Source organism: Thalassophryne amazonica, chromosome 2 (genome assembly GCF_902500255.1).
Source record: "Thalassophryne amazonica chromosome 2, fThaAma1.1, whole genome shotgun sequence".
NCBI lineage: Eukaryota > Metazoa > Chordata > Actinopteri > Batrachoidiformes > Batrachoididae > Thalassophryne > Thalassophryne amazonica.
The window spans coordinates 32,167,978-32,193,115 of NC_047104.1; the positions used below are offsets into that span (position 1 = coordinate 32,167,978).

The window sequence follows — 25,138 nt, forward strand, 5'->3', positions numbered from 1 at the left end:
TGTTTATATGTAAAAGACAGCTTGTGTACAAACTTTGCTGTCAGAGACAGAGCATGTAACTCCGACCTTGAGCTCCTGTTTGTAACCTTACAACCTTATTATTTTCCTCGAGAATTCACAAATATATTTGTGTGTGCAGTTTATATTCCACCAAGTGGAAATGCCACCAGAGCAGCTAGCCAGATTTCAGATTGTGTCCATTCTCATCTTCAGAACAAACCAGATGCTCCCATGTTTGTTCTCAGTGATCTAAACCACTGCAGTTTAAATAAATCCCTGCCTGGTTTCTATCAATATGTTCAGTGTAGCACCAGGTAGTTGCTGATAGTTGCCTGAAGAAGACCTCAGGGTCGAAACGTTGCTTTTTGGTTAATTAAAGACTTTGGGAGCTCTACCAGTGTGCAGATTTTCTTTCTGTTTTTGTCTGCTGTTCTTGATTATCCTGCACCTGGCCTAATCAGGATTGGATGTGCGCACAACTACTATTTTTACAGTGTAGCACCAGGAACAATAAGACTCTTGATAAGTGCTATGCGAACATAAGAGATGCCTATGCAGCCAAAGCCAGACCACCCCCCACCCCTGGCAATTCGGATCATAATGTAGTCCAGCTTCTCCCCACCTATCGAGCAGCATTTAAATCCAGTAAACCTGAGGTCCACTCTGTCAAACTGTGGTCTGCTGACAAGATAGAGGATGTTTATTGTGTACGTATTGGGACATTTTTTTCCAAGATGCGGATATCAACACTGCCACAGAAGCAATTACTAGTTACATCTCCTTCTGTGCTGACTTAATCATTCCCCCAAAAATGATTAAGAAATACCCGAATAATAAATCTAATAAATAAATAATAAATATGGGAATGTATTAATAGGAAGAAAGCAGCTTATCAAGGGACATTACAGGGGTCAGGGTCGCACACGATGAATTTGCAGAAGCCAATGAGCTAAATGATTTTTATCTGCGTTTCGAGAGTGATAACCAGGAAGACTGCAGGGAATTTTTAAAAGAGATTAGGTGTAATTTGCATGAGGGCAGAATTTTAATTAACCCACAATCAGTCACTTGAGTTTTTAAATCAATGTGTACTAACAAAGCGACAGGGCCAGACAATATGCCTGCTTTTCTCTTAAAAACATTTGCAGAGGAGCTCACTCCAGCTTGGAATCAACTCTTCCAGCTCTCTATTGACACTTATTTGGGACCTGAGCTTTGGAAGAGATCAGTTATTACAGTACCCAAGAAATCATGCCCCCAAGTGAAGAATGATTTTCGGCTGGTGGCCCTAACCTCTAATGTAATGAAAGCATTGGAGAAAGTGTTAATTCAGGGTCTTACTACACAGGTATCGGTATCAGTTTACGTACAAAAGGAAGCGCAGCACGAGTGATGCCATTTTAACTATAATGAACTTGATTTTAAAGCAACTTGAGAGTCCCTCTGCATATGCCAAATTAGTTTTTATTGATTTTAGTTCTGTTTTTAACTGTATCCGGTCGCATATCCTTCTTCAAAAAATGACTCAGCTGAACGTGAACCCTTTATTAATTAAGTAGTATCACTCTTTTCTGTCAAACAGATCACAGCAGGTGAAGGTCAATTCTGTCTTCTCTGACATTGCATTAAGCAGCACTGGTGTCCCTCAGGGCTGTGTTAGTTCACCATTTCTATTTCTGTTTTTCTATTGTATACCAATGACTGTGCCGGCTTTCAGCCAAACCAGTATGTTGTTAAATTTTTAGATGACACTGTAATACTTAGTCTGCTAAACACTAGTACCAATTTAAGTCGTCACAAATCTGGAGTGGACAGGTTTGTGAACTGGTGGGACGTCCACCAACTGCAGATTAATACTAATAAAACAGTGGAGGTGGACCCCAGGTCGGATTGCACCATTTGCAAGGTCTTCTAACAACGTTAACACAGCCACTGTTAGTGCCATTTTACACATCACTTTGTGCATGCTTTTATATCCACCCATATAATTGCTGATGAGTTCATATTTTCACACTATTAACTGTACCCAGCATCACCTCTACGTGTCCGCAGTGGAACAATAGCTGCAGAAACATGCATATGCCAGCCAGGATTTTTGCATGACAGACCGCACATTTCCATGGTCATTTCACTTTCAATGCATCAAAAAGTTAGCGTGGAGACGGATGTACGCCACGTTTTCATGCGTATGCACGCTTTGTTAATGAGGCCCTGGAGTTAATTAGAGAGCTGATCAACCTGCTCATTTATCTTCCACCTGAGCTACAGTCATTCAGCATGTAAGACAATTATTTACCAAAATGTAGATGTAAAACTGTTGGCAAGTCCAGATCAGAATATCATCTGATGCAGTTTATGTGAATTGTTATGAATCATAAATGTGTGTTTATAGCATAATGTTTTATGATTCATGATTGCACTGTGAATACAGTTTCAGTTTAATTATTTCTTAACCAGTGAAACAGAGTCACTGCAGAAATATGCAGTAAGTAAAATAAAGATTGAACACATAACCATTTTTCTGTGTAAATACAGTGATCCACTGTTGACTTTGCATGCTTTCCCACCTACAAACAATAGAGAGGGCTGTCATTTTTACCGTAGGTACACTTCAACTGTGAGAGACAGAATCCATTTGCATTTTATTGCATGAAATAAGTATTTGATCCCCTACCAACCAGAAAGAATCCTGGCTCTCACAGACCTGTTAATTTTTCTTAAAGAAGTCCTTGTATTCTGCACTCTTTAACTGTATTAATTGCACCTGTTTGAACTTGTTACCTGTATAAAAGACACCTGTTCACACACTCAGTCATTCACACTCCAACCTGTCCACCATGGCCAAGACCAAAGAGCTGTCTAAGGACATCAAGGACAAAACTGTAGACCTGCACAAGGCTGGGATGGACTACAGGACAACAGGCAAGCAGCTTGGTGAGAAGACAAAAACTGTTATGATTATTTATTAGAAAATGGAAGAAACACAAGATGACTGTCAATCTTCCTCAGTCTGGGGTTCCATGCAAGATCTCACTTTGTGGGGTAAGGATGATTCTGAGAAAGCCCAAAACTACACGGGAGGACCTGGTCAATGACCTGAAGAGAGCTGGGACCACAGTCACAAAGATTACATTAGTAACAGATGATGCTGTCATGGTTTAAAATCCTGCAGGGCAGCAAGGTCCCCCTGCTCAAGCCAGCACATGTCCAGGCCTGTTTGAAGTTCACCAGTGACCATCCAGAGGAGGCACGGGAGAAGGTGTGGTCAGATGAGACCAAAATAGAGCTTTTTGGCATCAATTCCACTTGCTGTGTTTGAGGGATGAGAACAACCCCAAGAACACTATCCCAACCGTGAAGCATGGGGGTGGAAACATCACACTTTGGGTGTGCTTTTTTTGCAAAGGGGACAGCATGACTGCACCTTATTGAAGGGAGGACGGATGGAGTCATGTATTGCGAGATTTTGGCAAACAACCTTCTTCCCTCAGTAAGAGCATTGAAGATGGGTCGTGGCTGCGTCTTCCAGCATGATAATGACCCAAAACACACAGCCAGGGCAACTTTGGAGGGGCTCCGTAAGAAGCATTTCAAGGTCCTGGAGTGGCCTGACCAGTCTCCAGACCTGAACTCAATAGAAAATCTTTGGAGGGAGCTGAAACTGGAAACCTGAAAGATTTGGAGAAGATCTGTATGGAGGAGTGGACCAAAATCCCTGCTGCAGTGTGTGCGGACAGGTTAAGAACTACAGGAATTGTCCAGCCCAGTCTCACATTTTTTTTCGTGCTCCTATCACGAAATTATTAAAATTTTCGTGACAGGGTTTTTTTTTTAAACTCACTATTACTGACACTACTCCTACCCCCAACCCTAGCCTTAACCACCCTGACCCCCCACCCCGTTTCACTTTTAATTTCATGCAGCCATCACGGAATGTATTAGTATGAATTCATGCTGCCGTGATGAAAATGAGGCGCTTTTTGTGACAATATGGCGAACCAATAAATTAATGTATACTGTATTTCGTGCTGCTGAATCATGACATGCCATGAGACTGGGTTGGAAATGTCTGACCTCTGTAACTGCAAACAAAGGTTTCTGTACCAAATATTAAGGTCTGTTTTTCTATTTTATCAAATACTTATTTCATGCAATAAAATGCAAATTAATTATTTAAAAATCATACAATGTGAATTTTTTTTTAGTACACTTCATCTGTCCCTCACAGTTGAAGTGTACCTATGATAAAAATTAAAGACCCCTCCATTCTTGGTGGGAAAACTTGCAAAATAATCGACAGTGGATCAAATAGTTATTTGCCTCACTGTATATTTCTAAAGGTGCTAATGACGTGCAATTTTTACCAGATGTCTGTAACAACCCAAGTAATCCAGACATGCAAAGAAACCACAACAAATAAGTACACAAATTAAGTTATGTGTAATAAAATACAATGACACAGGGAAAAAGTATTGAACACATGTACTGAAATTGTTGTAGTCTGTCCCCTGTCTGGATCTTAAATGTTAGTCGTGTTGTTTTTCTGTTTCGCACACTTTAGCTTGTTCTTGAGTTCCACTTTAGTTCACTGCCTTTCTTCCTTGGTTTTGTACTTAGTTACTTTTGTGGTTCTCCTTGAGTTTGATGATTAGTTATGGTCGGTTTTAGGTTTGACTGTGGTTTGTTTCACTCTATCTCTGTCAGCCCGTGTGTGTTTGCAGGCTTGTCCTTGTCACCTGGTTTCCCTCACAGCTGTTTCCCATTCCCAATCACACCATCTGTCGCTCATCTACTCGTTTCTGTGTCACTACTTACGTTTTGTCACTGTATATTGCTAGGTTTTTCTGGTTTATAGCATTCCTGTCTGTTTCGTTATCCTGCATTTGTTCATGGTTGCTTGCCCTGGTGTTGCTGCTGACCCTTCCTGAGTTTGTCTTTGTTTGGACTGCTCACTAGCTTTGGACTCATCATCTGGAAAATAAACATTGACTTATTTTCCTACAGCTGTCTTGTCCATGTCTGCGTTTTTTTGGTTCAATCCTGCCATAAAACATAACAGAAATGTATTTAAGACTTTGTATGAATCCTATTGGATTCAAGTCAGGTGATTGGCTGGGTCATTCTTGCAGCTTTATTTTCATTCTCTCATATCATTTGAGAGTTTCCTTGGCTATGTGTTTGGGATCATTGTTTTGCTGAAATGTCGACCTTTCTTTCATCTTCATCATCGTGGTAGCTGGCAGCAGATTTTTATCAAGAATGTCTGTATATGTTTCCATTCATCCTTCCTGCAGTTATATGAGGTTTGCTAGTGCCGTGTGCTGAAAAACAGCCCCACACCTTGTGTTTTTGGGCTGACATGCAGTGCTATTTGACCTGCCAAACATGGTGCGTATTATGGTATCCAAAGAGTTCAGTTTTGGTCTCATCTGTCCAGATTCTCCCAGTATTTCACAGGCTTGTCTAATTATTATGCAGCAAACTTTAAACAAGCTTCAACATACTTTTTCTTCAGCAATGGAGTCTTGTGTGGTAAGCATGCATACCGGCCATGGCAGTTGAGTGCATTACTTATTGTTTTCTTTGAAACAGTTGCACCTGCTCATTCCAGGTCTTTCTGAAGTGGTCCTTAGCTCTTGGACAACTCTTCTGATATTTATTCTCACTTCTCTGCTAGAAATGTAGCAAGGACCACCTGGTCGTGATCAGTTTATAGTGAAATGATGTTCTTTCCAATTCTAGATTATGGACACACCGTGCTCACTGGAACATTCAGAAATTTAGAAATCCTTCTGTAACCAATGGCATCAGTATGTTGCAACAATAAAGTTGTGAAGATATTGCGAGAGCTTTCTGGTTTTACCCATCATGAGATGTTTCTCGTGTGACATCTTGATAGTGAGACACCTTTTTATAGACCATCAGTTGGGACTGAACCAAATTAAAATAATTTGCACTGACAAGGGGCAGGATTGTTTTATAATTACTGATAGGTTTCAGCTGGTAGCTTGGCTTTTCATGTCTTTTTGCACCTCCCTTTATTAAAGTGTTCAGTACTTTTGCCTGTGTCATTTTACATTATTACACATACATGTAATTTATGGACATCTATGGTTTGATTTCTTTGTATTTGTAGATTAGTTGGGTTGTTACAAACATCTGGTGAAAATTTCGTGTCAATAGCGCCTTTAGAAATATATTTACTGAGAAAAATGGTGATGTGTTCAATACGTATTTTAACCAATCTAGAACATTAAAATATTTTGCAGCATTTTAAAAATCCTGCAGTGCATGTGTGTGTGTGTGTGTGTATATATATTTTAATTTGTTAATGATTTTCAAAGAAAAATCAGCCATACTTCAATAATCGATCATTTAATCCTAGTTTGCTCTGTAGGTGAGATTTGATGTTGGCAAGCCAGTTATTTTGAAATAATACTTCTGGACTGAGAAATGCTTTGAAGCAACAGTAAAATAAATAAGTTCATGAAAGTAATACAAACACTCAAATAATAATAATAAAAAAAACATTTAAGATGGCCTCAGCTGAGCTTGGATTTCAGTTTTATCATCCCGAGGTGATAAACTCAGTATCTGACCTGAACATTGCAATGAGCAGATTGAGCAGCAGGACGTTGGTGACAAGGAGGTAGATGACGAGGAGCAAGATGACCAGCCAGTTGGCGTAGACGCTGGGACACGGCGGCCGTAAACCCAAGAGAATCTCCTCTGAATCCTTTGTGCAGTTGATGTCAGGCATATGAGCAGCTGTGAAAATAAAAATGTTCAAGACAACAGAAAACGAATGCTGACACTCTGAAAATACACATTTTGATGGGTTTGCAAATATTACCAGACATTTAATAAACAAGAATCTAGAGTGCACCCAGGCATGCTTTTGCAAATTTCTTCTGCTTCTGACAACCCCTTTTAGGGCTCACAACAGCAGATCGTCTGTCTCCATCTCACCCTGTCCTCTGTCATCCTCCTTTGTCACACCAAACACCTCCATGTCCTCCCTCAGCACATCAATAAACCTCCTCTTTGGCCTCCCTGTTCTCCTCCTGCCTGGTGGCTCCATCCTCAGCATCCATCTCCCTATGAACCCTGGGTCCCTCCTCGGGACATGTCCAAACCATCTCAGTCTCACCTCTCTGCCTTTGTCTCCAAACCGTCGTGCTGTTCCTCTTGATATCCTTTTGATATCCTCATCACATCCCAAAGAAACTGCAGCATCTTTAGCTCTGCCTCCTGTTTCTTTTTAGTGCCACAAACTACAGTCTTGTAAACATTCCCTTTCATTCTTGCAAACATGTTTCTGTCACAAATCACTCCTGCCACATTTCTCCACCCTGCCTGCACTCTCTTCTTCACCTCTCTCCCACACTCTCCATTACCTTGGATGGTTGACCCCAAGTATTTAAACTCCTCTACCTTTACCACCTCTATTCCTTGCAGTTGTACTATTCCATTGGGCTCCCACTCCTTCACATACATGCATGCACACCATGTTTAACTTATGTAGCGCTTTTCCATCTGCATCAGATGCTCAAAGCACTTTACAATTATTCCTCACATTCACCCATTCACACAGACACACCAATGTCAGGGTGCTGCCATGCAAGGCGCTCACTACACACCGGGAGCAACTAGGGGATTAAGGACCTTGCCCAAGGGCCCTTAGTGATTTTCCAGTCAGGCTGGGGTTTGAACCGAGGATCCTCTGGTCTCAAGCCCAACGCTTATCCACGAGACCATCACCTCCCCAACTATATTGAATATATGAGGTACATTTTATTTATTTACTTCCAAGATTTGATTAATCCACAACAACTACTCTTCCTTTTGCCTGTATAATTTTACTTACACCATTATTTCATATCACAGAAACAAAAGCGTCTCTTCAGCTGGAATAATCATGTTGGCGGACAAAGACTATAAGACTTCATTATCACCAATGAAACATCAGCAAATGAATTGAAGCAAAAACAAAAGGCTTTATTTATGCAAATGACTACAATTCATAACAGAAAATGTGCTTTGAATATAAGGACGAGTGTTTTAAGAGGGTGACAGCTTGAATGAATGACTTTTCCTTGCACACTGCCAAAATTATTTATCTTGCATGTATGAATTACTCAAAAAGTGGGAACATATTAATCAAAACATGGAAATTAATTGTATGTCATGTCCACACAGTACCATATAGAGCTCTTGATGCAGTAAAACGGTGTCTCCATTTACATTTTTTCTCATGACAGCAGCTCTGGAGCTCCACAGACAAGCTTGTCTCGAAGTGCTGAATAATTGCTTTAAATGCAGAGTATCCAGGTCTTTGTCCAGATCTGCCCAAGAGTGCAGTTTTTACTTTTGGAGGATGCAATTACTTCACTAAGGTTAATGAAAATCACTTTTATGGATGCAGTATTATGATACATTACAGAGACTAAATATCATTACGTATTGAGTGATAAAGAATCAGCGCTCATTCAGTAATGGCTGTGCTCGACCTTTATTGCTATGGCAACACGGGTAAAAGAAACGTGTTATGAGTGGAGCTGCTTTGGCTGTTGATTTGTAAAAATCTGGAACTATTTTGCAATCACTTTTGAGTACTTCATAAAAGCACAAATGGCAACTGATGTGCTGATTGGTCGAAATTAAAAACAATAAGGTGGTATACTGTCTTGTAACCACTTGGTGGCTGGTTGTGCTTCAGTTATTAATGGTTTATATTCCAGGTAAGATCAAAAATGCATACCCAGTGGCTGTGTTCCATTTTAGGGGCTGCGTCCTTCTAAGGTGTCTCCTATGAAGCTCAACCCTTCAGAGACAGCAGTGGGTAGAACAAACTGTTCTGAAATGAGACCACCTGGCCCTTGGAGCATTTTGGAATTCCATAGCTAGGTTTTCCTGCCCCTACCCCCTGTTGGCTAGCAATGTCCATAGCTCATAACAAGCTAGTATAGTGGGCATAACCTGTAATTTAAGAATAATTTTTCAAAGATTAAATTTACTTTATTCATAAACATATAATTGTATATACTGAGCCTGAAACTGTCTTTTTAATTTACCAACCATTTTGTCTTGTGGTGGGTGGGGGCATCCCACAATGACTCTTGGGATCATTTGGACCACATTGTGTCCTTCGTTTTCAGGGGATAGTCTGAGTTCGTCAGCTGCATTCCAAGGAGCCTTCAAAACGAGACAGCCCTGTCATGCCACGCGATGTGCGGCGGGCGAATGCAGCCTTCAAAGGATGCGTCCCCTGAAGTGGGACACAAGCCTTGTGACTGTGTTAACTGAAATGAGGGAAAACACCTTCTTCTTCTCTGAAAATATACAGAAACTGTGAGCTAGTGGCTCTTACAGTCTATTTCCTCCAAGGGGATCTGTCCGAAAATGTGCAGGTAGGGGCGGTATAGCGCTCTGCGAAACGCCCAGTCAATCCTCGGATCATTGGGGTGGAGAAGCGCCTGAGTGGCGACACCATAAGCAATGAGCCACACACTCAGAAAGAAGAGGAAGAAGAAGACATCTTTCATCTGTAGAGAAACAGAACAGTGTTGTCATCCGCTCTCTGGTCTTACACCTTGGTACTGGTATTATGCTTTCATAACCGAGTTTGGTATGGTCACCATTCTCTCCACGATGATGATTTTGGGCCCCAGCTGTTTATGAATGGCAAAAATGTGGATCAGCCGGAGAGTGAATACCATGAAATCAATCGCGAGAACAGTTCTTCCTGCCTCATAGGTGTCGTTAACCATCCTGCAAAAAAACCCATCACATCATTCATGCAGTTCCTAAATACAATTGTTTCCTTATTTTTATATTCCAGTCAAGACGCAGTTTTTAAAACTGGTGTCTAATTTGATGTTCTTTACCTGCAAGAAACTCCAACCACAAAGAGCGAGATGGCGACCATGTCACACTTGTTCCAGTTATCTTCCACATAGAGCTTGAATTTCTTCAAGATGTTCATCTCTTCATCTGTAAAGAAGCTCTGTTTTTTTTTTTAAAGGATAATTTATTATTTAAAGAATCATTTAATTGTTGCTTTCCAACATCCTTAGGTGCAAATACGATGGAATATGATGTCTTCCCTACTCATGAGTTTGAGAACAATATGAATTTTTGGATTTTTTTTTAAATGGTTCCATAGTGTGTGATTTCATTTGGAGCCCATCCCAGCAGTCACTGGGCAAGAGGCAGGGTTCACCCTGGACAGGATGCCAGTCTACTGTCACATACAGATAAACCAACAAACACGTTCACACTCTACCTCAAACCTATTGTCAATGATATGACTTCTGGGCACATAAGGCTTAAACAAGTTCTGCAAGATAGTTGGGTGCACAAGCATTCAGATGCTTGTAAATCAACAAGAAAAACCTAAAATGTACTCTTAAGATCACAGGTAGCCAGTGAAGACAGGCCAAAACAGGTGTGATGTGAACAAATCTCCTGCTTTTGCTGGAGACTCAAGCAGGTGAATTCAGAATAACGTGACAACATCAGGAAATAAGACATTACAATCATCACTTCTGTCAGACATAATAGCACCAATGAGCATTTCGGCATCAGCCACAAACATAATAGGGCTAATGACTGCAATGTTACGCAAATGAAAGTTATCAGTCTGAGCCACCTTTCCAGTATACTAAGATTTAACTTCACCCAGTGACAGTGTTAACTGACTGATGCCAATTGAGCTCCATTTTGTTTTGACAAAAACATTACAATGTACAGTATGTGGGTGGCAGCGTATTTAGCATTGTTGCCTCACAGCAAGAAGGTAGGGCGATTGCTTCCCATCTGGTCCTTTCTGTGTGCCATGTGCACATTCTCCAAATGTTTGCGTGGGTTCCCTCCGGGTGGCTTCCTCCCACTTACAAAGACACGCAGCTTTGGTGAACTGGTGAGTCTAAACTGACCATAGGCCTGAGTGAGCGTGTGAATGTGTTTGTCAGTCTTTATGTGGCCGTGTGATAGACAGGCATCCTGTCCAGCGTGCCCACCTCTCACCCTATGACTGCTGGGATGGACTCCATCTTCTGCCTGGACCCTTAACTAAAATAAATGGGTTCAGAAAACGAGTGAATGTACTGCTTGTAAAGTTGCATGTAAGGTTGCAGTCAGTTGGACAGTTTTTCAACTAATCATGATTCTGGGTCACCCAACTCTGCATCTGACCAGCGAAACCAACTCCTAATTGGATGAGCACGCCTAATGTCAGTAATTTGATGTTGATCTGGTGACAGTGCACGGTCTCTCTGGGAGCAGCACTGAGCTTCTGACACAACAAATTCACATCGTCTGTGTGCAAGAGACACAGTGAGGTCATGTATGTTACATAATATTCAGAATGAGCCTGTTTTCAAAGCAGATTTTGTGCTACTTCACCATAAAGCTCCATTTCTTTTTTGGCCACTGGGGGGAGCAGAAGAAACATGAAAGCAAGCTGCTTGAGCCCAGCTGATTTACAAGCATCTGCAGAGTCCTAAAATTAAATTACTTTCAAACACCTTTTGCAGTTGCAGTCTAAGGTTGAGCATCTCTTGTTGGTAGGTCATCCTATGCATCCTTGATGGTACAATTTGGAAGAAAGGGATGTGCACGGCTTTCACAAAGTGAAGAACAGCCACTGTGAAATTAACAAGAGTCTGTCCAACGATGCTGGACTTCAAATCCTCCAAAAACCCACAAATACACCACAGTTTTCTCTAGAAATGCACAGTGTCCAGTTTGTACAAACTAAGTATGAACATGAAAAAAAAAAAAAAAATTTAGTCACATTGCATTTCTCTTAGCATTTAACTATGTGGCTAATAGGCAGCGCAATCTCAGAATTAGTTGGCTGATTTAATGACTGTAAATTGGGGGAAAAAAGTGTTGATGAGATACTTTCACCATGCATCTGTGCAGTAAATGACAATGTCATGTAAGGAGACATTAACCAATCAATAAAAGATTAGTCTGGATGCATTTTTAACTCAAGTGCAGACAAATGTCTGGACACTTTAATAATTATATTTATTTTTCTGTTTGAATTTGTTTGAGTCTGAAGCCACATCCTTCTAATTATTAAATGCGGAAAAATCCTTTATGCACAGTAAATGTAAACATAGGCCTGGGAAAATTAGGGATTTTTTTGGCTATAAGTGTGATTTTTTTTTTTTTTTCTCATGGTAAAATACGAGTTTGCTGAAAAGGTGAATAGTGGCAACCAAAGTTGTCTTACATCTTGCAGTTATGTCATTATTTTGAGAACCTGATGTTACATCTTGCAGTTATGTCATTATTTTGAGAACCTGATGTTTGCGATGTTCAGAGAGCTGATGGAAATGAAGTCATGTAACACTGGTACAAAACGATCTGCACATTTATGGACTTTGTGGGAGTGTTTCCTGCACTGGCTTGTTTTATGATTTAAAAAACTGCAATCTGCAGTCTGTGTGATGCTTCTGTGGAATTGTCTTTCTTCAGGCACTGTTATGTGTCGGACGCAGCTCGGAGAACCGACCAGCGTTTGAAGGACCCAGTATGAAATAAGCAGAGCACAGTACAAAGGCTAACTGAATTTAATACATAACAGTGATAATATAATAACAAAAAGGTGCGGCCTGGCGTGGTGCGCTCCCAGCAGCGCTAACAGTCCGGAGCCAGAAGCTGTTTCGGACCCAAGGACCCCGCCGACACCCCCCAGGTGGCCGCAACAACCGAGTCTGTGAAAGAAGGAACCATTATGTGAGTCCACACTCTACACACAGAACACTTAAAGGTGTACAAACAGCAAACACTTCCTGGCTTGATTACTGATCAGCTTCCCAACCTGCAGGCATGGAACAATCAGTTTACAAAACTCCACTGCAGTGGAAGCTGATACATGACTAACAAACAGCTCAATACAATAAGGTGTGAGGGACACCACATTTACTGACTGTATAACTGTTAGTCACAAAATCTAATGTACCTCAGGAAGTGTGCTGACGAGCGTGAAACCTCACCCCCTCCTCTTTCACAGACTGTGCATCAAACCTGGACGTTCTCAGCATCCGCTGCTAATGAGATGGCTCCCGAGACGACGATCTCACCCGTCTGGTCACAAGGTCGAGTCTCTGGCAAATACACACTGTGCACTCCAGTCTTAAATGCCAACATGTTCCAATCCATCCAGATGCACCACAGCTGTGAGTCCTGACGAGTCGCAGGTGATCAGGGTGAGGTCCTGACAGCCTCAGCAACACAGCCACTCAGTCCCAAACGCACGCCACCTGGGAGGAAAACCAAAAGACAGAAACAAACCGGCAGCCAGGCCCCCCCAGCCATATAACAGTACCCCACCCTCACGGGAAGCCTCCCGGCGACCACACACACCTGGCCCAGGAGAAACACCCCCCTCCAGGGACCATGGCTGGAAACCGTGTCCGCGTTCATCCTCCAACAGACTGGTTGAACTGGCTGCATCTTTGCCCTTGTTTCTGACAGTCTCTTAGCACAGGTGTGGCCAGGAGTTCCTACACCTGTGCGGTCAGCCTTTATCCAAACGTGTAATTAGTCATAAAACAAAACACAAACAACCAAAACACCCCCCCCCTCCCCAGGGGACCGTCCCATCAACCCCAGGGAAGGGAGAAAGGAAAAACAACCCCAACCCAAGCCTACAAAACAAAAATACTAAACCCCCCCCCCCCCCCCCCCCCCCCAGAGGACCGTTCCATCAAACCCCCAGGGAGGGGAGAAAAGAAAACCCAAAACTTGAGCTCACAAACAAAAATGCTACAACACCCCCCCCCTCCTCCCCCCAAACGACATGTGTGGACCACACCCCCCAGAGGGCCTCCGCCAGCTCCAGGAGTAAATAACCCACGACCGAGGTCCCTCTGGGATCCACGTCACCCACGGGGACTACCAGCGCCTACCAGAGGACCACATCGTCAACCCCAGGAGACGCCTCCCCTCATGACCAATGGACCCAGCCCCGGCCTTCCATGGGCTAGATGGGCCTACAGCCCTTCCCCCCCAGAGGACACCACAGTCAAACCCTGAGGGCGGAAAACCTGGGGGGGGGAAAACAAAAAGATACCCCAAACCCCCCCCTCCCCTCCCGGGTGCAGAGGCTACCTGGGAAACCGCCCAGCACAACCCAACTGCACCCCTCCAGCAATGCCGACACCACGGCCACCCGGCTGGAGTCAGAGGAGAAGAGAGGGCATAACAAAAAACAAAAAGAGAAAAAACAACCCAAGTACCACCCCATCACCCCCCAGGGGACCGTTCCATCTAACCCTGGGGAAGTGAAACAAAAAAAAATAAAAGGAAAAACAAACAGACCAACACACAGTTGTTTGGGTGCCCTTTTTTTTTTTTTGTCTTGTTTTGTTCGTTTTCAGACAGGCTGCAGGGTCACAACCCCAGACCAAATAGTGGAAAACAAAAAATAAAATCCCACACAAAAACCAACTCAACAACACCCACACAAAATGAACTAACACAAAACAAATCAGTGAGTTATACCGTCAAGCTCAACCAAATGGAACACACCTGTTCCTACTCAAGAGCTTGACGGTAACGTGATTCAGTCACCACAAGGGGGAGCCAGAGTGCTAAAAACAAAAAAACCCCTTTGGCGACAGAAAAAACAAACGAGCTGCTTTTATGTGCGCAGCTGAGTGCAACACACAACCAAAATGTGCTCAACTAAATAACGCGGAGCTGAAACAACAGACGCAGTAGTTACCTTTGTCCGGGGAAACGGGGCTACGACTGTAACACAGGGAAGCCCAGTGACCCGTGCTAACAGAGCTCCGCCGTGCGCGTGAACCCATTACAAACGCACTCTTGCAGCTCCCGTTTAAAACCTCTTATCCGGTCGGAGTGTGACGCGAAGCCGTCGCCAGTCACACTCCACCACGACCCACGGATAAGGCACAACACAGGAACACGGCTGCAAGAGAGCACAAATCAGTATCCAGTAATGGGTTCTCAAACACGCACCTTCCCGGGCGGAGAGCCCCGCAACTGATCCGGATAACCACTGAACGTCTGCTGCCGCCTTCCCGGCGCGTGTACCGTCTCTGCTACCGCTGGGTCCATGATGTTGGCCAGAGACTACTGTTATGTTGTCGGACGCAGCTCGGAGAACCGACCAGCGTTTGAAGGACCCAGTATGAATAAGCAGAGCACGGTACAAAGGCTAACTGAATTTAATACATAACAGTGATAATATAATAACAAAAAGGTGCGGCCTGGCGTGGTGCGCTCCCAGCAGCACTAACGGTCCGGAGCCAGAAGCTGTTTCGGACCCAAGGACCCCGCCGACACCCCCCAGGTGGCCGCAACAACCGAGTCTGTGAAAGAAGGAACCATTATGTGAGTCCACACTCTACACACAGAACACTTAAAGGTGTACAAACAGCAAACACTTCCTGGCTGATTACTGATCAGCTTCCCAACCTGCAGGCATGGAACATCCAGTTCACAAACTCCACTGCAGTGGAAGCTGATACATGACTAACAAACAGCTCAATACATAAGGTGTGAGGGACACCACATTTACTGACTGTATAACTGTTAGTCACAAAATCTAACGTACCTCAGGAAGTGTGCTGACGAGCGTGAAACCTCACCCCCTCCTCTTTCACAGACTGTGCATCAAACCTGGACGTTCTCAGCATCCGCTGCTGATGAGATGGCTCCCGAGACGACGATCTCACCCGTCTGGTCACAAGGTCGAGTCTCTGGCAAATACACACTGTGCACTCCAGTCTTAAATGCCAACATGTTCCAATCCATCCAGATGCACCACAGCTGTGAGTCCTGACGAGTCGCAGGTGATCAGGGTGAGGTCCTGACAGCCTCAGCAACACAGCCACTCAGTCCCAAACGCACGCCACCTGGGAGGAAAACCAAAAGACAGAAACAAACCGGCAGCCAGGCCCCCCCAGCCATATAACAGGCACACACTCCTGAGCCCTCAGTGTGAGGGCACTTGGGGGACCTGCTGGGTCCGGGGGGCGTGATGAGGCTGGTAAATGGACTGCATTTATATAGCGCTTTTCTCTATTTCATTTTTAAATATTTTGCAGTCATCAGTAACATTTGAAATAGTTAATACATTTAAAAAACATTTCGTTTCCACACAAGGTCTTAATGCTTCTTCTATTATGGCCAACTGACCTTTACAGTCATTATCTAATAAATAAGGCTGACTGTGTGTGTGTTAAAGTTCAGTTCACATGGTACTCAGCTCAGGTAGCAAGCATCACACTTTACTTACCACGTAGTAGCGGCTGGTGAGGGTGCACTTTAGTTAGAACCCAAGGGGCCAACCTGCTGTGTACGGCATACCAGAGCATTGCAGTGATATTGCATGTGATCACCTTTTTATCATCATTCACTTGAGTCTCATGAATGTCACAAATTGCTCGATGAAAATTAATGATGATAACATACACACAATACAATGCAACTTACTACACCTTAACTAAAGTCACATGAAATATACAATGACATGGCTAAAATTCTTCTCTGTTAGCCATGCGTAGAACTCAGCTAGTATATATATATATATATTGAAATCCCACTGCAGCCACATTTCTCCATGTAATGTGGAGTTGTGTCAGGAAGGGCATCCAGCATAAACTTGTGCCAATCCAACATGCAGATCCACCCTGGATTTGCTGTGGCAACCCCGAGTACAAACAAGGGAGCAGCCAAAGGTACTTATATACGAGGTCTATTAGAAAACTAACCAGCAGTTTTATAAAAAAAAAAAAACTATATGGATTTGAATCACGTGCGATTACACCAGACATGCTTGAACCCTCGTGCGCATGTGTGAGTTTTTTCACGCGTGTCGGTGACATCATTCGCCTGTGGGCAGGCTTTGAGTGAGCACTGGCCAGCCCCTCTCAGCTGAAATCCTTTGTCTGAGACGCTGCTGGAGACGGCGCGTGTTGCTTTATCAAAATTTTTTCAGGACCTGTGAGGGATATCCGAGTGGACACTATTCGAGAAATTCAGCTGGTTTTCGGTGAAAAGTTTAATGGCTGATGAGAGATTGTGGAGTTTCTTTCGCTTTAAGGACAGCTCACAAAGCAGATTGGAGCGGCGCAGTCGGAGGTGGTGTCCGTCTGGCTGTTTCGAGCTGAAATCATCCTAATTTAAGGCTCTGTTCACCCAGGTCGTCGTCAGAGAACAGAGAAGTTTCAGAAGAAGTCGGCATGAGGAGTTTATGCGGACATTCCGTAATGAAAGAACGTGTGGGCAAATTCGCAGAGTTGGTTCCGTGACGACGCCGCAAATCCGTCTGCACCGCGACAGGAAAAACACCTCCGTGTTGAAAACCATTTGTAAAATTCAGGCGGCTTTTGATGGCTTTCAACAAGTGAGTATCTGAGAAATTGTTTAACAGCTGGGCATGTTCCAACTTGTCCGTTAAGGTTTCCAATGGAGGTGTTTTTCCTGTCGCGACCCCCCGCGGTCGGGTCCAGCCCGACATGCGAATCTGCCCGCACGTTCTTTCATTACAAAATCTCCTTTAACAGTGGAATGTCCGCATAAACTCCTCATGCCGACCTCTTCTGAAACTTCTCTGTTCTCTGACGACAACCTGGGTGAACAGAACCTGAAATGTGGAAGTTTTCAGCTTGAAACAACGAGACGACGCCGCCTTGGAGCGCAGATCACCATCAGGCGCTGTGGGCCGTCCTTAAAGCGACACTAACAGACCAAAATCTCTCATCAGCCATTAAAATTTTCACCGAAACCCAGCTGAATTTATCGAATGGTGTCCACTCAGTTGTGCCTTACAGTTTTTGAAAAATTTTTTATCAAACAAAGCAGCAGTCTCTGAGCCATTCCTAAACAATGAAAAAAACGATGAGAGGGTGGGCTACTCCTCACTCAAAGACTGCCCACAGGCGAATGACGTAACCAACAGGTGTGAAAAAACTCTTGCATGCCCACGAGGGTTCAAGCATGTCTGATGTAATCACACGTGATTCAAATCCATATGGTTTTTGAAAAAAATAATGTCAGTTACTTTTCTAACAGACCTCGTATATATATATATATAATATATATATTATATAATATATATATATATATATATATATATATATATATAAATCCTTTTTCTTTTTTTATTGGACTCCACAGTATATTATACCCCTGAGTCTGTACCAGCAAACAAAAACTGAAGCCAAAAAAACCCAAAAACAAAATAAAGTTAATAAATTGCCACCAATGTTTTCAACTTAAAAAGTTGTCAAACACAAGCACCATATAAGAATGGGGCACAGGTGTGTATGATCACGTGGGGGCGTGTCTTCAGGCCACATTAATCAACACCTGTGGGTCAAATTATTAATAATGATGTACAGCAGTTTAGAGGCATGAGTTTTAATATCTTTGTCCTTAAAAATGATCTGAAATATTGAATAAAAAAAAAATACTCCTTAAATAAAACAATGGTAACATTTGGTGTTACGTCTTGTGCACAGGGGCATCGGACTGGGGGGGTAAAGGGTACTATGTACCCAGGGCCCAGAGCATGGGGGAAGCCCACAAAAATACATTTTTGTGTTGCATGTTATTAATATCAATACAATTCATGTTGTAAAAGAATATAATTAGAATGAATGTATAAATGTTGTGAAACATAATTCTGCTCTAACAATAATACTGAAAGATCTCTGAGGGCCCTTACCTCCCCTGCACAGTTGTACAATGGTTTAGTCCAAATAAAATAAAATAAAATGCAGTTAACTGCATATTTTTTTATGACAATATGTTTTTAAAGATTAGTTGCAGCCCTAGTGTTTAGGCTGAAATAAAATATGTCTTCCTAAAAATCAAAGTCCGGATGTCAAAAAAGAAGAGAAACAAAGGACAGGGAAAGAAAACTAAATGAGGGAAAGCAGCTGGTAACCAAATTCTTTGAAAAGAGAGGTGAGCTTGAAACCTAGCTATATTGAGTTTGGGGGTCTGGTGGACCAAATTACACCATTTTTCTAGAAAATGGTGCAATTTGGTTCCCCAGACCCCCCAACTCAGTATTGCTCTCCCAACTTTAAAAAGGGTTCTGACTCCCAGGTGTGATCTAAGGTATACATGATTTAGTCCTGGTTTGACTACGCATTAGAAATTTGGTGTTTGCGTTAATAAAAAATAACATAATAGTGTGTGTGTGTGTGTGTGTGTGTGTGTGTGTGGGGGGTCTTCAATATGGCTAATACCCAGGGCCCAGAATTTGGTGCTACGCCCCTGCTTGTGCATTTAGGCAGTTTTCTTTTAAGTGCTTATGCTTTTTTTATTAGGTTTGGCTGTTGCTCATTTGTTTCTCTTAAGTCATGTACTTTGCACATATCTCTGTACGAAGTCAAAAAATTTTGAATCAAACTCAGTATTCAAATCACGAAGGTTGAAGATTTTTAAAGAGAAAATCTCAGCAACAATCAATCAAAATCACCCCTCGTCTCAGAAAAAGGACTTTTTTTCTGTCCTACTGGATCTCACAGATGAAACCAGATGAACAAAATGAGCTGCAACAGGAAAATAGTTTTTTTTTTTTTAATTGTATATATATATATAATATTATATATATATATATATATTATATATATATATATATATATATATATATATATATATATATATATATATATATATATTTATAGTCCCATTGAGCTCAAGGTCTCTTTTGCAAGGGAGACCTGGACAATTCTAAAGTTTCCAATTTACCTAACCTGCATGTCTTTAAATGTGGGAGGAAACCGGGGCATCCGGAGGAAACCCACGCAAACATGGGGAGAACATGCAAACTCCACACAAAAAGACCACAAGTGGGAATCAATCCCATGACCTTCTTGCTGTGAGGCAACAGTGCTAACCACAAAGCCACCAAATAAATCAAGTGAGTTTTTATGACAGTCAGTTTTTAAGACTTGAATTATTTGAGTTAATTGCAGAGGTGTCAAACCCAGCTTCAGAAAGTAAAAGTCCAGCCACATATTTGTTCCATCTTCCCAATAAACCAGATGATTGCAATTAGTTCAGCTTTTCAGGCAGGTGGATGAGCTAATTATTGAGATCACCTGTTTTAGGTGCATAGGTAGAAGCAACACATGGGAGGGTTTTTACTTTCTGAAGCTGGATTTGACACCTCTGGTTAACTGAACATAACTGGAATGGGTTATAAGGTTTCCTTAAATGGTTTGAGTTGAACCAATTCATCAGGTTTTACAGTTGAGGAATGATGCAAGTAATATTTGATTAAATAATTCCTGATATTATTAGACAATCAGCTTGCAGCCCTGTGATTCTGCACAGCAGAAATCTGAAAAGTATAGTAGTTCCTGATTCGTACTCAGCTCAGAAACTGCACAAATCTTACTCCGTGTAGAATAGGGATTAGATGGAAAAGGGCACCTGGCGTAAAACTTCAACCTCAAGTCACAGGGGGCAATATCCTAGTTGAGCTCTACGCATGGGTAATAGAGGATAATTTTAGCCATGTCGTACTTTCATGTCACTTAAGGGCCCCAGTGCCTGATTTACAGTTGTGGAGGCCCAGGAGCAAAGTGAGGTGTGGAGGCCCCTACAGTATGCGCGACCTAACATAACACATTAGTAACAGAACTCGAAAATGAAATTTTGCTTAAAAACATTTTATTATATACAAACACACATATCACTTACAAAACCTAAATCAAAACTCTTCTAACTTTACGTTTAGAAAAATCAGCCACAATGTGTTCAAAGTCTATCTCCCTCATGACATCAAATTCTCTTTGGCCTCTTTGACTCTCTGGCCAGCTTTCTCTTTGTAGCCCCACTTTGAAAAGTCCTGACACCCTTGTGTCTGTCTTGCTGCTGGCTTCCACTCATGCTGGAAAAAAAGGAAATGGGAATTCTTGATTTCTGGACAAAATTACATTTGGACAAAATTGTTTACCAGTTGGCGTAGTAATAGAACATTGGGGAATACCGACTTCCGGTTGAGATTATACTCAATGAATAAGACCAGAAGCTATTACTGTTTTGAAGCTATTACGGTGAAACTGTTACATTTGGTGTAACTTGTAAGATGTAATATTGCGAATTGGTAATGTCATCGACACAGTCGACGACACCGATTCGACGGTTTGTCATAGTAATAATTTTTTTGTGGAGGCCCCCTATTTGTGGAGGTCTGTGGGCAACTGCCCACCATGCCCCTATGGTTAATCGGGCCCTGAAGGGCCCGGCCCCACTGGGGAGGGGATTAGTTGCGCATGAATTGAATACACAAATTACGGGCATTCGTTGTCGTCCGCAACAAAAATGGCCAAAAATGACAAATATCCCAGTATGAATTACGGATATATTAATAATGTATAGCGAATATATGATGAACAATCACGGTTGTATAACGCATGTAGTGAGGAAACGGATCCGACGCATTGCGATTATCACGGCAGTATTACGGGTGTATTATGAATGCATCGCGCACGTGTTGCACGTGCATTGCATGCACGGCATCTGCATTGTGGTCAGAAAAAAAGTGCACTTGGCTGTCTGCATCACTATTCACACCAACAATACAGGCTCTGGAGCCATTGCTGGACTTGGACAAGTTGACTGGAGTAAACAAGTAGTGAACAGGGTGAGTGGTGACATCAGTGGATCGCATCAGAGCGCAGCTTGTCTGAACGATTATAACAAGAAGGTAAATCTGATATAAACATAGGAATAAATACTGTAACAGCTGCAGACAAGAAGGAAAACATGCAACTGTTTTATCAAGCCTTGACAATGTAAACAAGTCAAATAATTATCTTTTTAGACGGCTCAAAATGCTTTCTGCAGCTTGTTAGCTATTCGCGTGTGCACGCGAACGGCTAACAAGCTGCAGCTTCCTGTGTAATTCAGGAGGTGATTAGAGCCCTTTTCAACAGCCAATTTGCTGAATAAAATGATTAATCCGCCACGAAATAATTATTTTATATACGCAGCATCCAGCGCAGAGAGCATGGCAGAAGGTAGAACAAAGAACGGCGTCCAGCTGTGAACACAGCGCATCTGATTTGCATCCACCGCAAATCAGATAAAAAGCAAACATAATAAAAACGCTTTATTCGTGGCCAATCTGTATGCAGTCACTATAACTTATTTTAGTTTGTGATGTGGACAAGATGGGCACACAAAATATCCGTTTTACACACTGTCCCAGTCTGCTGCCAAGCCGCAAATCCCTGTCAGTTGCGGATATCAGCAGATGACGGTGAATATACAGCGCATAGATTGAGTATGTATGGAGTATGTAAGGAGAATGTCATCTGCAGCCAAAATTTTGTGCAGCTCAAAAATCCTGGCAATGGAAAAACGTGCCTGTGTGGATAATTGCGGACATGTGTGGGTGTCGGCCGACTCATACAAGCATGTTTCATGCATATTGTGGATGTTAAGCGAATATGAGCCAATTTTGTGCGCAATCCATACGCAAATCCTCCCTAAATGCCAGTGGGACCGGGCCCTTAGTTAAGGTATAGTAAGTTGCATTGCATTGTGTGTATGTTGTCATCATTAATTTTCATAGAGCAATTTTTGACATTCATGAAACGAGTGAATGATGATAAAAAGGTGATAGCATGTCATATCATGGCAATGCTGTGGGATATATAATATATATAATCTTTGTGTCTCTGCAGATGTTTCCCCAAATCTATTACATTTCATCCATTTAGCACTTGGGGTTTTATGACCTAACGTCCCTTGCTTCTTGGGAGGCATAGACAGTCTGCATGCTGTACACAGCAGGTACATTTTAAGTTAAAAAGCGGGCACCTTAACTCACACCCGGGGCACACTGGCCAGTTTGGATTCTAACTAAAATGCACTCTAGCCCGCTCCTACTATGTAGTAAGTAAAGTGTGATGCTTGCTACCTGACCTGAGTACCACGTGTACTGAGCAGGGTGAGATTCTGGTATATAAGGCTGTCCATGTGTGTGTTTGTGCACATGTGCTTTCAACCTAAGGGCCCCAGCAACCTTCCCCTTGGTTCCCCCAGTCACCATAGCAAGTTTGGTGTCGATTGCTTAATTAGTGTGTGTGTTTGCTACGTGTGGGTTCTCTCCAGGTGCTTTGGCATCCTCCCACATCCAAAAATATGCAGGTTAGGTGAAGTGTAAACTTTAAATTGACTGCGGGTGTGAATGATGTATGTGTATATTTGTGAATATGTGCCTTCCTATAGACTGGCATCCTGTCCAGGGTGTACCCCGCCTTGCATGACTGCTGGGATAGGCTCCAGCCCCCGTGACCCTTAATTGGAGTAAGCGGGTATAGAAAATGGATGGATGGCGTTCAAATTAGATTAGATTAGAATAAAATCCAGCTCATGGTCAGTTGCCATACTGGGTGGAAGTGAATAATAAACTGGTTGTGACTTATTCAAAGAATTGTGCATGTGAATGAGTGGCTTCAACACTATGCTGGAGAAAATGGAGAAACGCATTACCCATATTGTGATCTTGGAGATGAGCAGCCCTGTAACTGATATATCTAACCTGGTTAACCATCGGCTGGGAGGTGAGACCTCATACAAACATATGATCAAGGATTACATTAAATAAAAGTTTGGCTGGCCCCTCAGAAGGGTATTAAAATGGGCAATCTGTCAGATTTGTCGTGCTATAGAGGAACCTGAGAGGCACTAAGTCCTATTCTAGAATTTCATTAACATTTAGTGTGGTGTTTGGAAGCTACACTTTCTCAGCTACAGCATAGAACAATTACAAAGGGATGAAAGCCTACTGAAGAAACAGCAAAGGAGGCATAGCGTTAAAGGTCACCTGTCGAATTTCCTCCAGCACCAAAGTGAAGACCCAACAGTAGAGCATGATCTCAGGGGCTCCAGGCCCATGAGGTGGTGGCGGGCGGAAGTCCAGCAGAAGCACATAAGTGAAGAGGCAGAGAAAAGCAAAATACATGATCACGTTTCCAAGGAACACGGTGACAGGAGCACTCCAGAAGCGACGCCAGCGGCGGAGTAAGAAACGCCACCACACCGAGGCGCAGCTCTGAGCCGCTGGTCCTCCTGATGGAGAGTCTCTGGAAATAAAGAGTTCATCAAAGTTGGGCTGTCATGCCTGAGGAGAAGGCCAGAGAGTCAATTCTGTTCAGTGGTGGATCTAAAGGTGTGTTCTAGCGGGGCGGGGTTTCTCACCAAAGCTATGATAAAATAAGGGAGAGGTCTTGAATAAATAAAGGCTGACTGATGATCACTGCTGTACGCAGAATTAGAAGATTCCCATTCTTTAAAATTAAAATTGTGTATTAAAAAAATGATAACTAGACAATCAGTAGTTTGCCAAATTTCCTTAGAATGCAGGAATAAGTCGACCATATTTTCTGGAGTATAATACGAGGGCTGCCAATAAAGTTACGGTCCTTTTTATTTTTTTCAAAAACTATATGGATTTCATTCATATGTTTTTACGTCAGACATGCTTGAACCCTCGTGCGCATGCGTGAGTTTTTCCACGCCTGTCGGTGACGTCATTCGCCTGTGAGCACTCCTTGTGGGAGGAGTCGTCCAGCCCCTCGTCGGAATTCCTTTGTCTGAGAAGTTGCTGAGAGACTGGCGCGTTGTTTGATCAAAATTTTTTCTAAACCTGTGAGACACATCTAAGTGGACACGGTTCGAAAAATTAAGCTGGTTTTCAGTGAAAATTTTAACGGCTGATGAGAGATTTTGAGGTGATTCTGTCGCTTTAAGGACTTTTCACGGTGCGAGACGTCGCGCTGCGCTCTCAGGCGGCGTCGTCAGCCTGTTCAAGCTGAAAACCTCCACATTTCAGGCTCTATTGATCCAGGACGTCGTGAGAGAACAGAGAAGTTTCAGAAGAAGTCGGTTTCAGCATTTTATCCGGATATTCCACTGTTAAAGGAGATTTTTTTAATGAAAGACGTGCGGACGGGTCCGCGCGTCGGGACGCAGCCGCCGCGACGCTCCGCCACAGGAAAAACACCTCTGTTGAAAGCCTTAAGGACAAGTTGGAACATGTCCTGCCTGTTAAACAATTTCTCATATACTCACTCCACTGAAAGCCATCAAAAGCCGCCTGGATTTTACAAATGGTTATCAA

The 25,138-nt window shown here is 42.7% G+C and overlaps 1 protein-coding gene and 1 long non-coding RNA gene across 2 annotated transcripts in view; one reads left to right on the plus strand and one right to left on the minus strand.

Annotated features, from left to right (window-relative positions):
- Nucleotides 1-25,138, minus strand: part of trpm5 (transient receptor potential cation channel, subfamily M, member 5) — a 106,609-nt gene that overhangs the window by 7,270 nt on the left and 74,201 nt on the right. Inside the window, 5 exon segments of the mRNA XM_034184753.1 lie at nt 6,600-6,768; nt 9,371-9,545; nt 9,639-9,771; nt 9,888-10,006; nt 23,843-24,101. Of these exon segments, the coding sequence (XP_034040644.1) occupies nt 6,600-6,768; nt 9,371-9,545; nt 9,639-9,771; nt 9,888-10,006; nt 23,843-24,101 (855 nt within the window).
- On the plus strand, nt 372-16,506 carry LOC117523282. Its single transcript, XR_004564465.1, has 3 exons — nt 372-495; nt 7,685-7,694; nt 16,496-16,506. It is a non-coding gene; the product is annotated as an uncharacterized LOC117523282 (long non-coding RNA).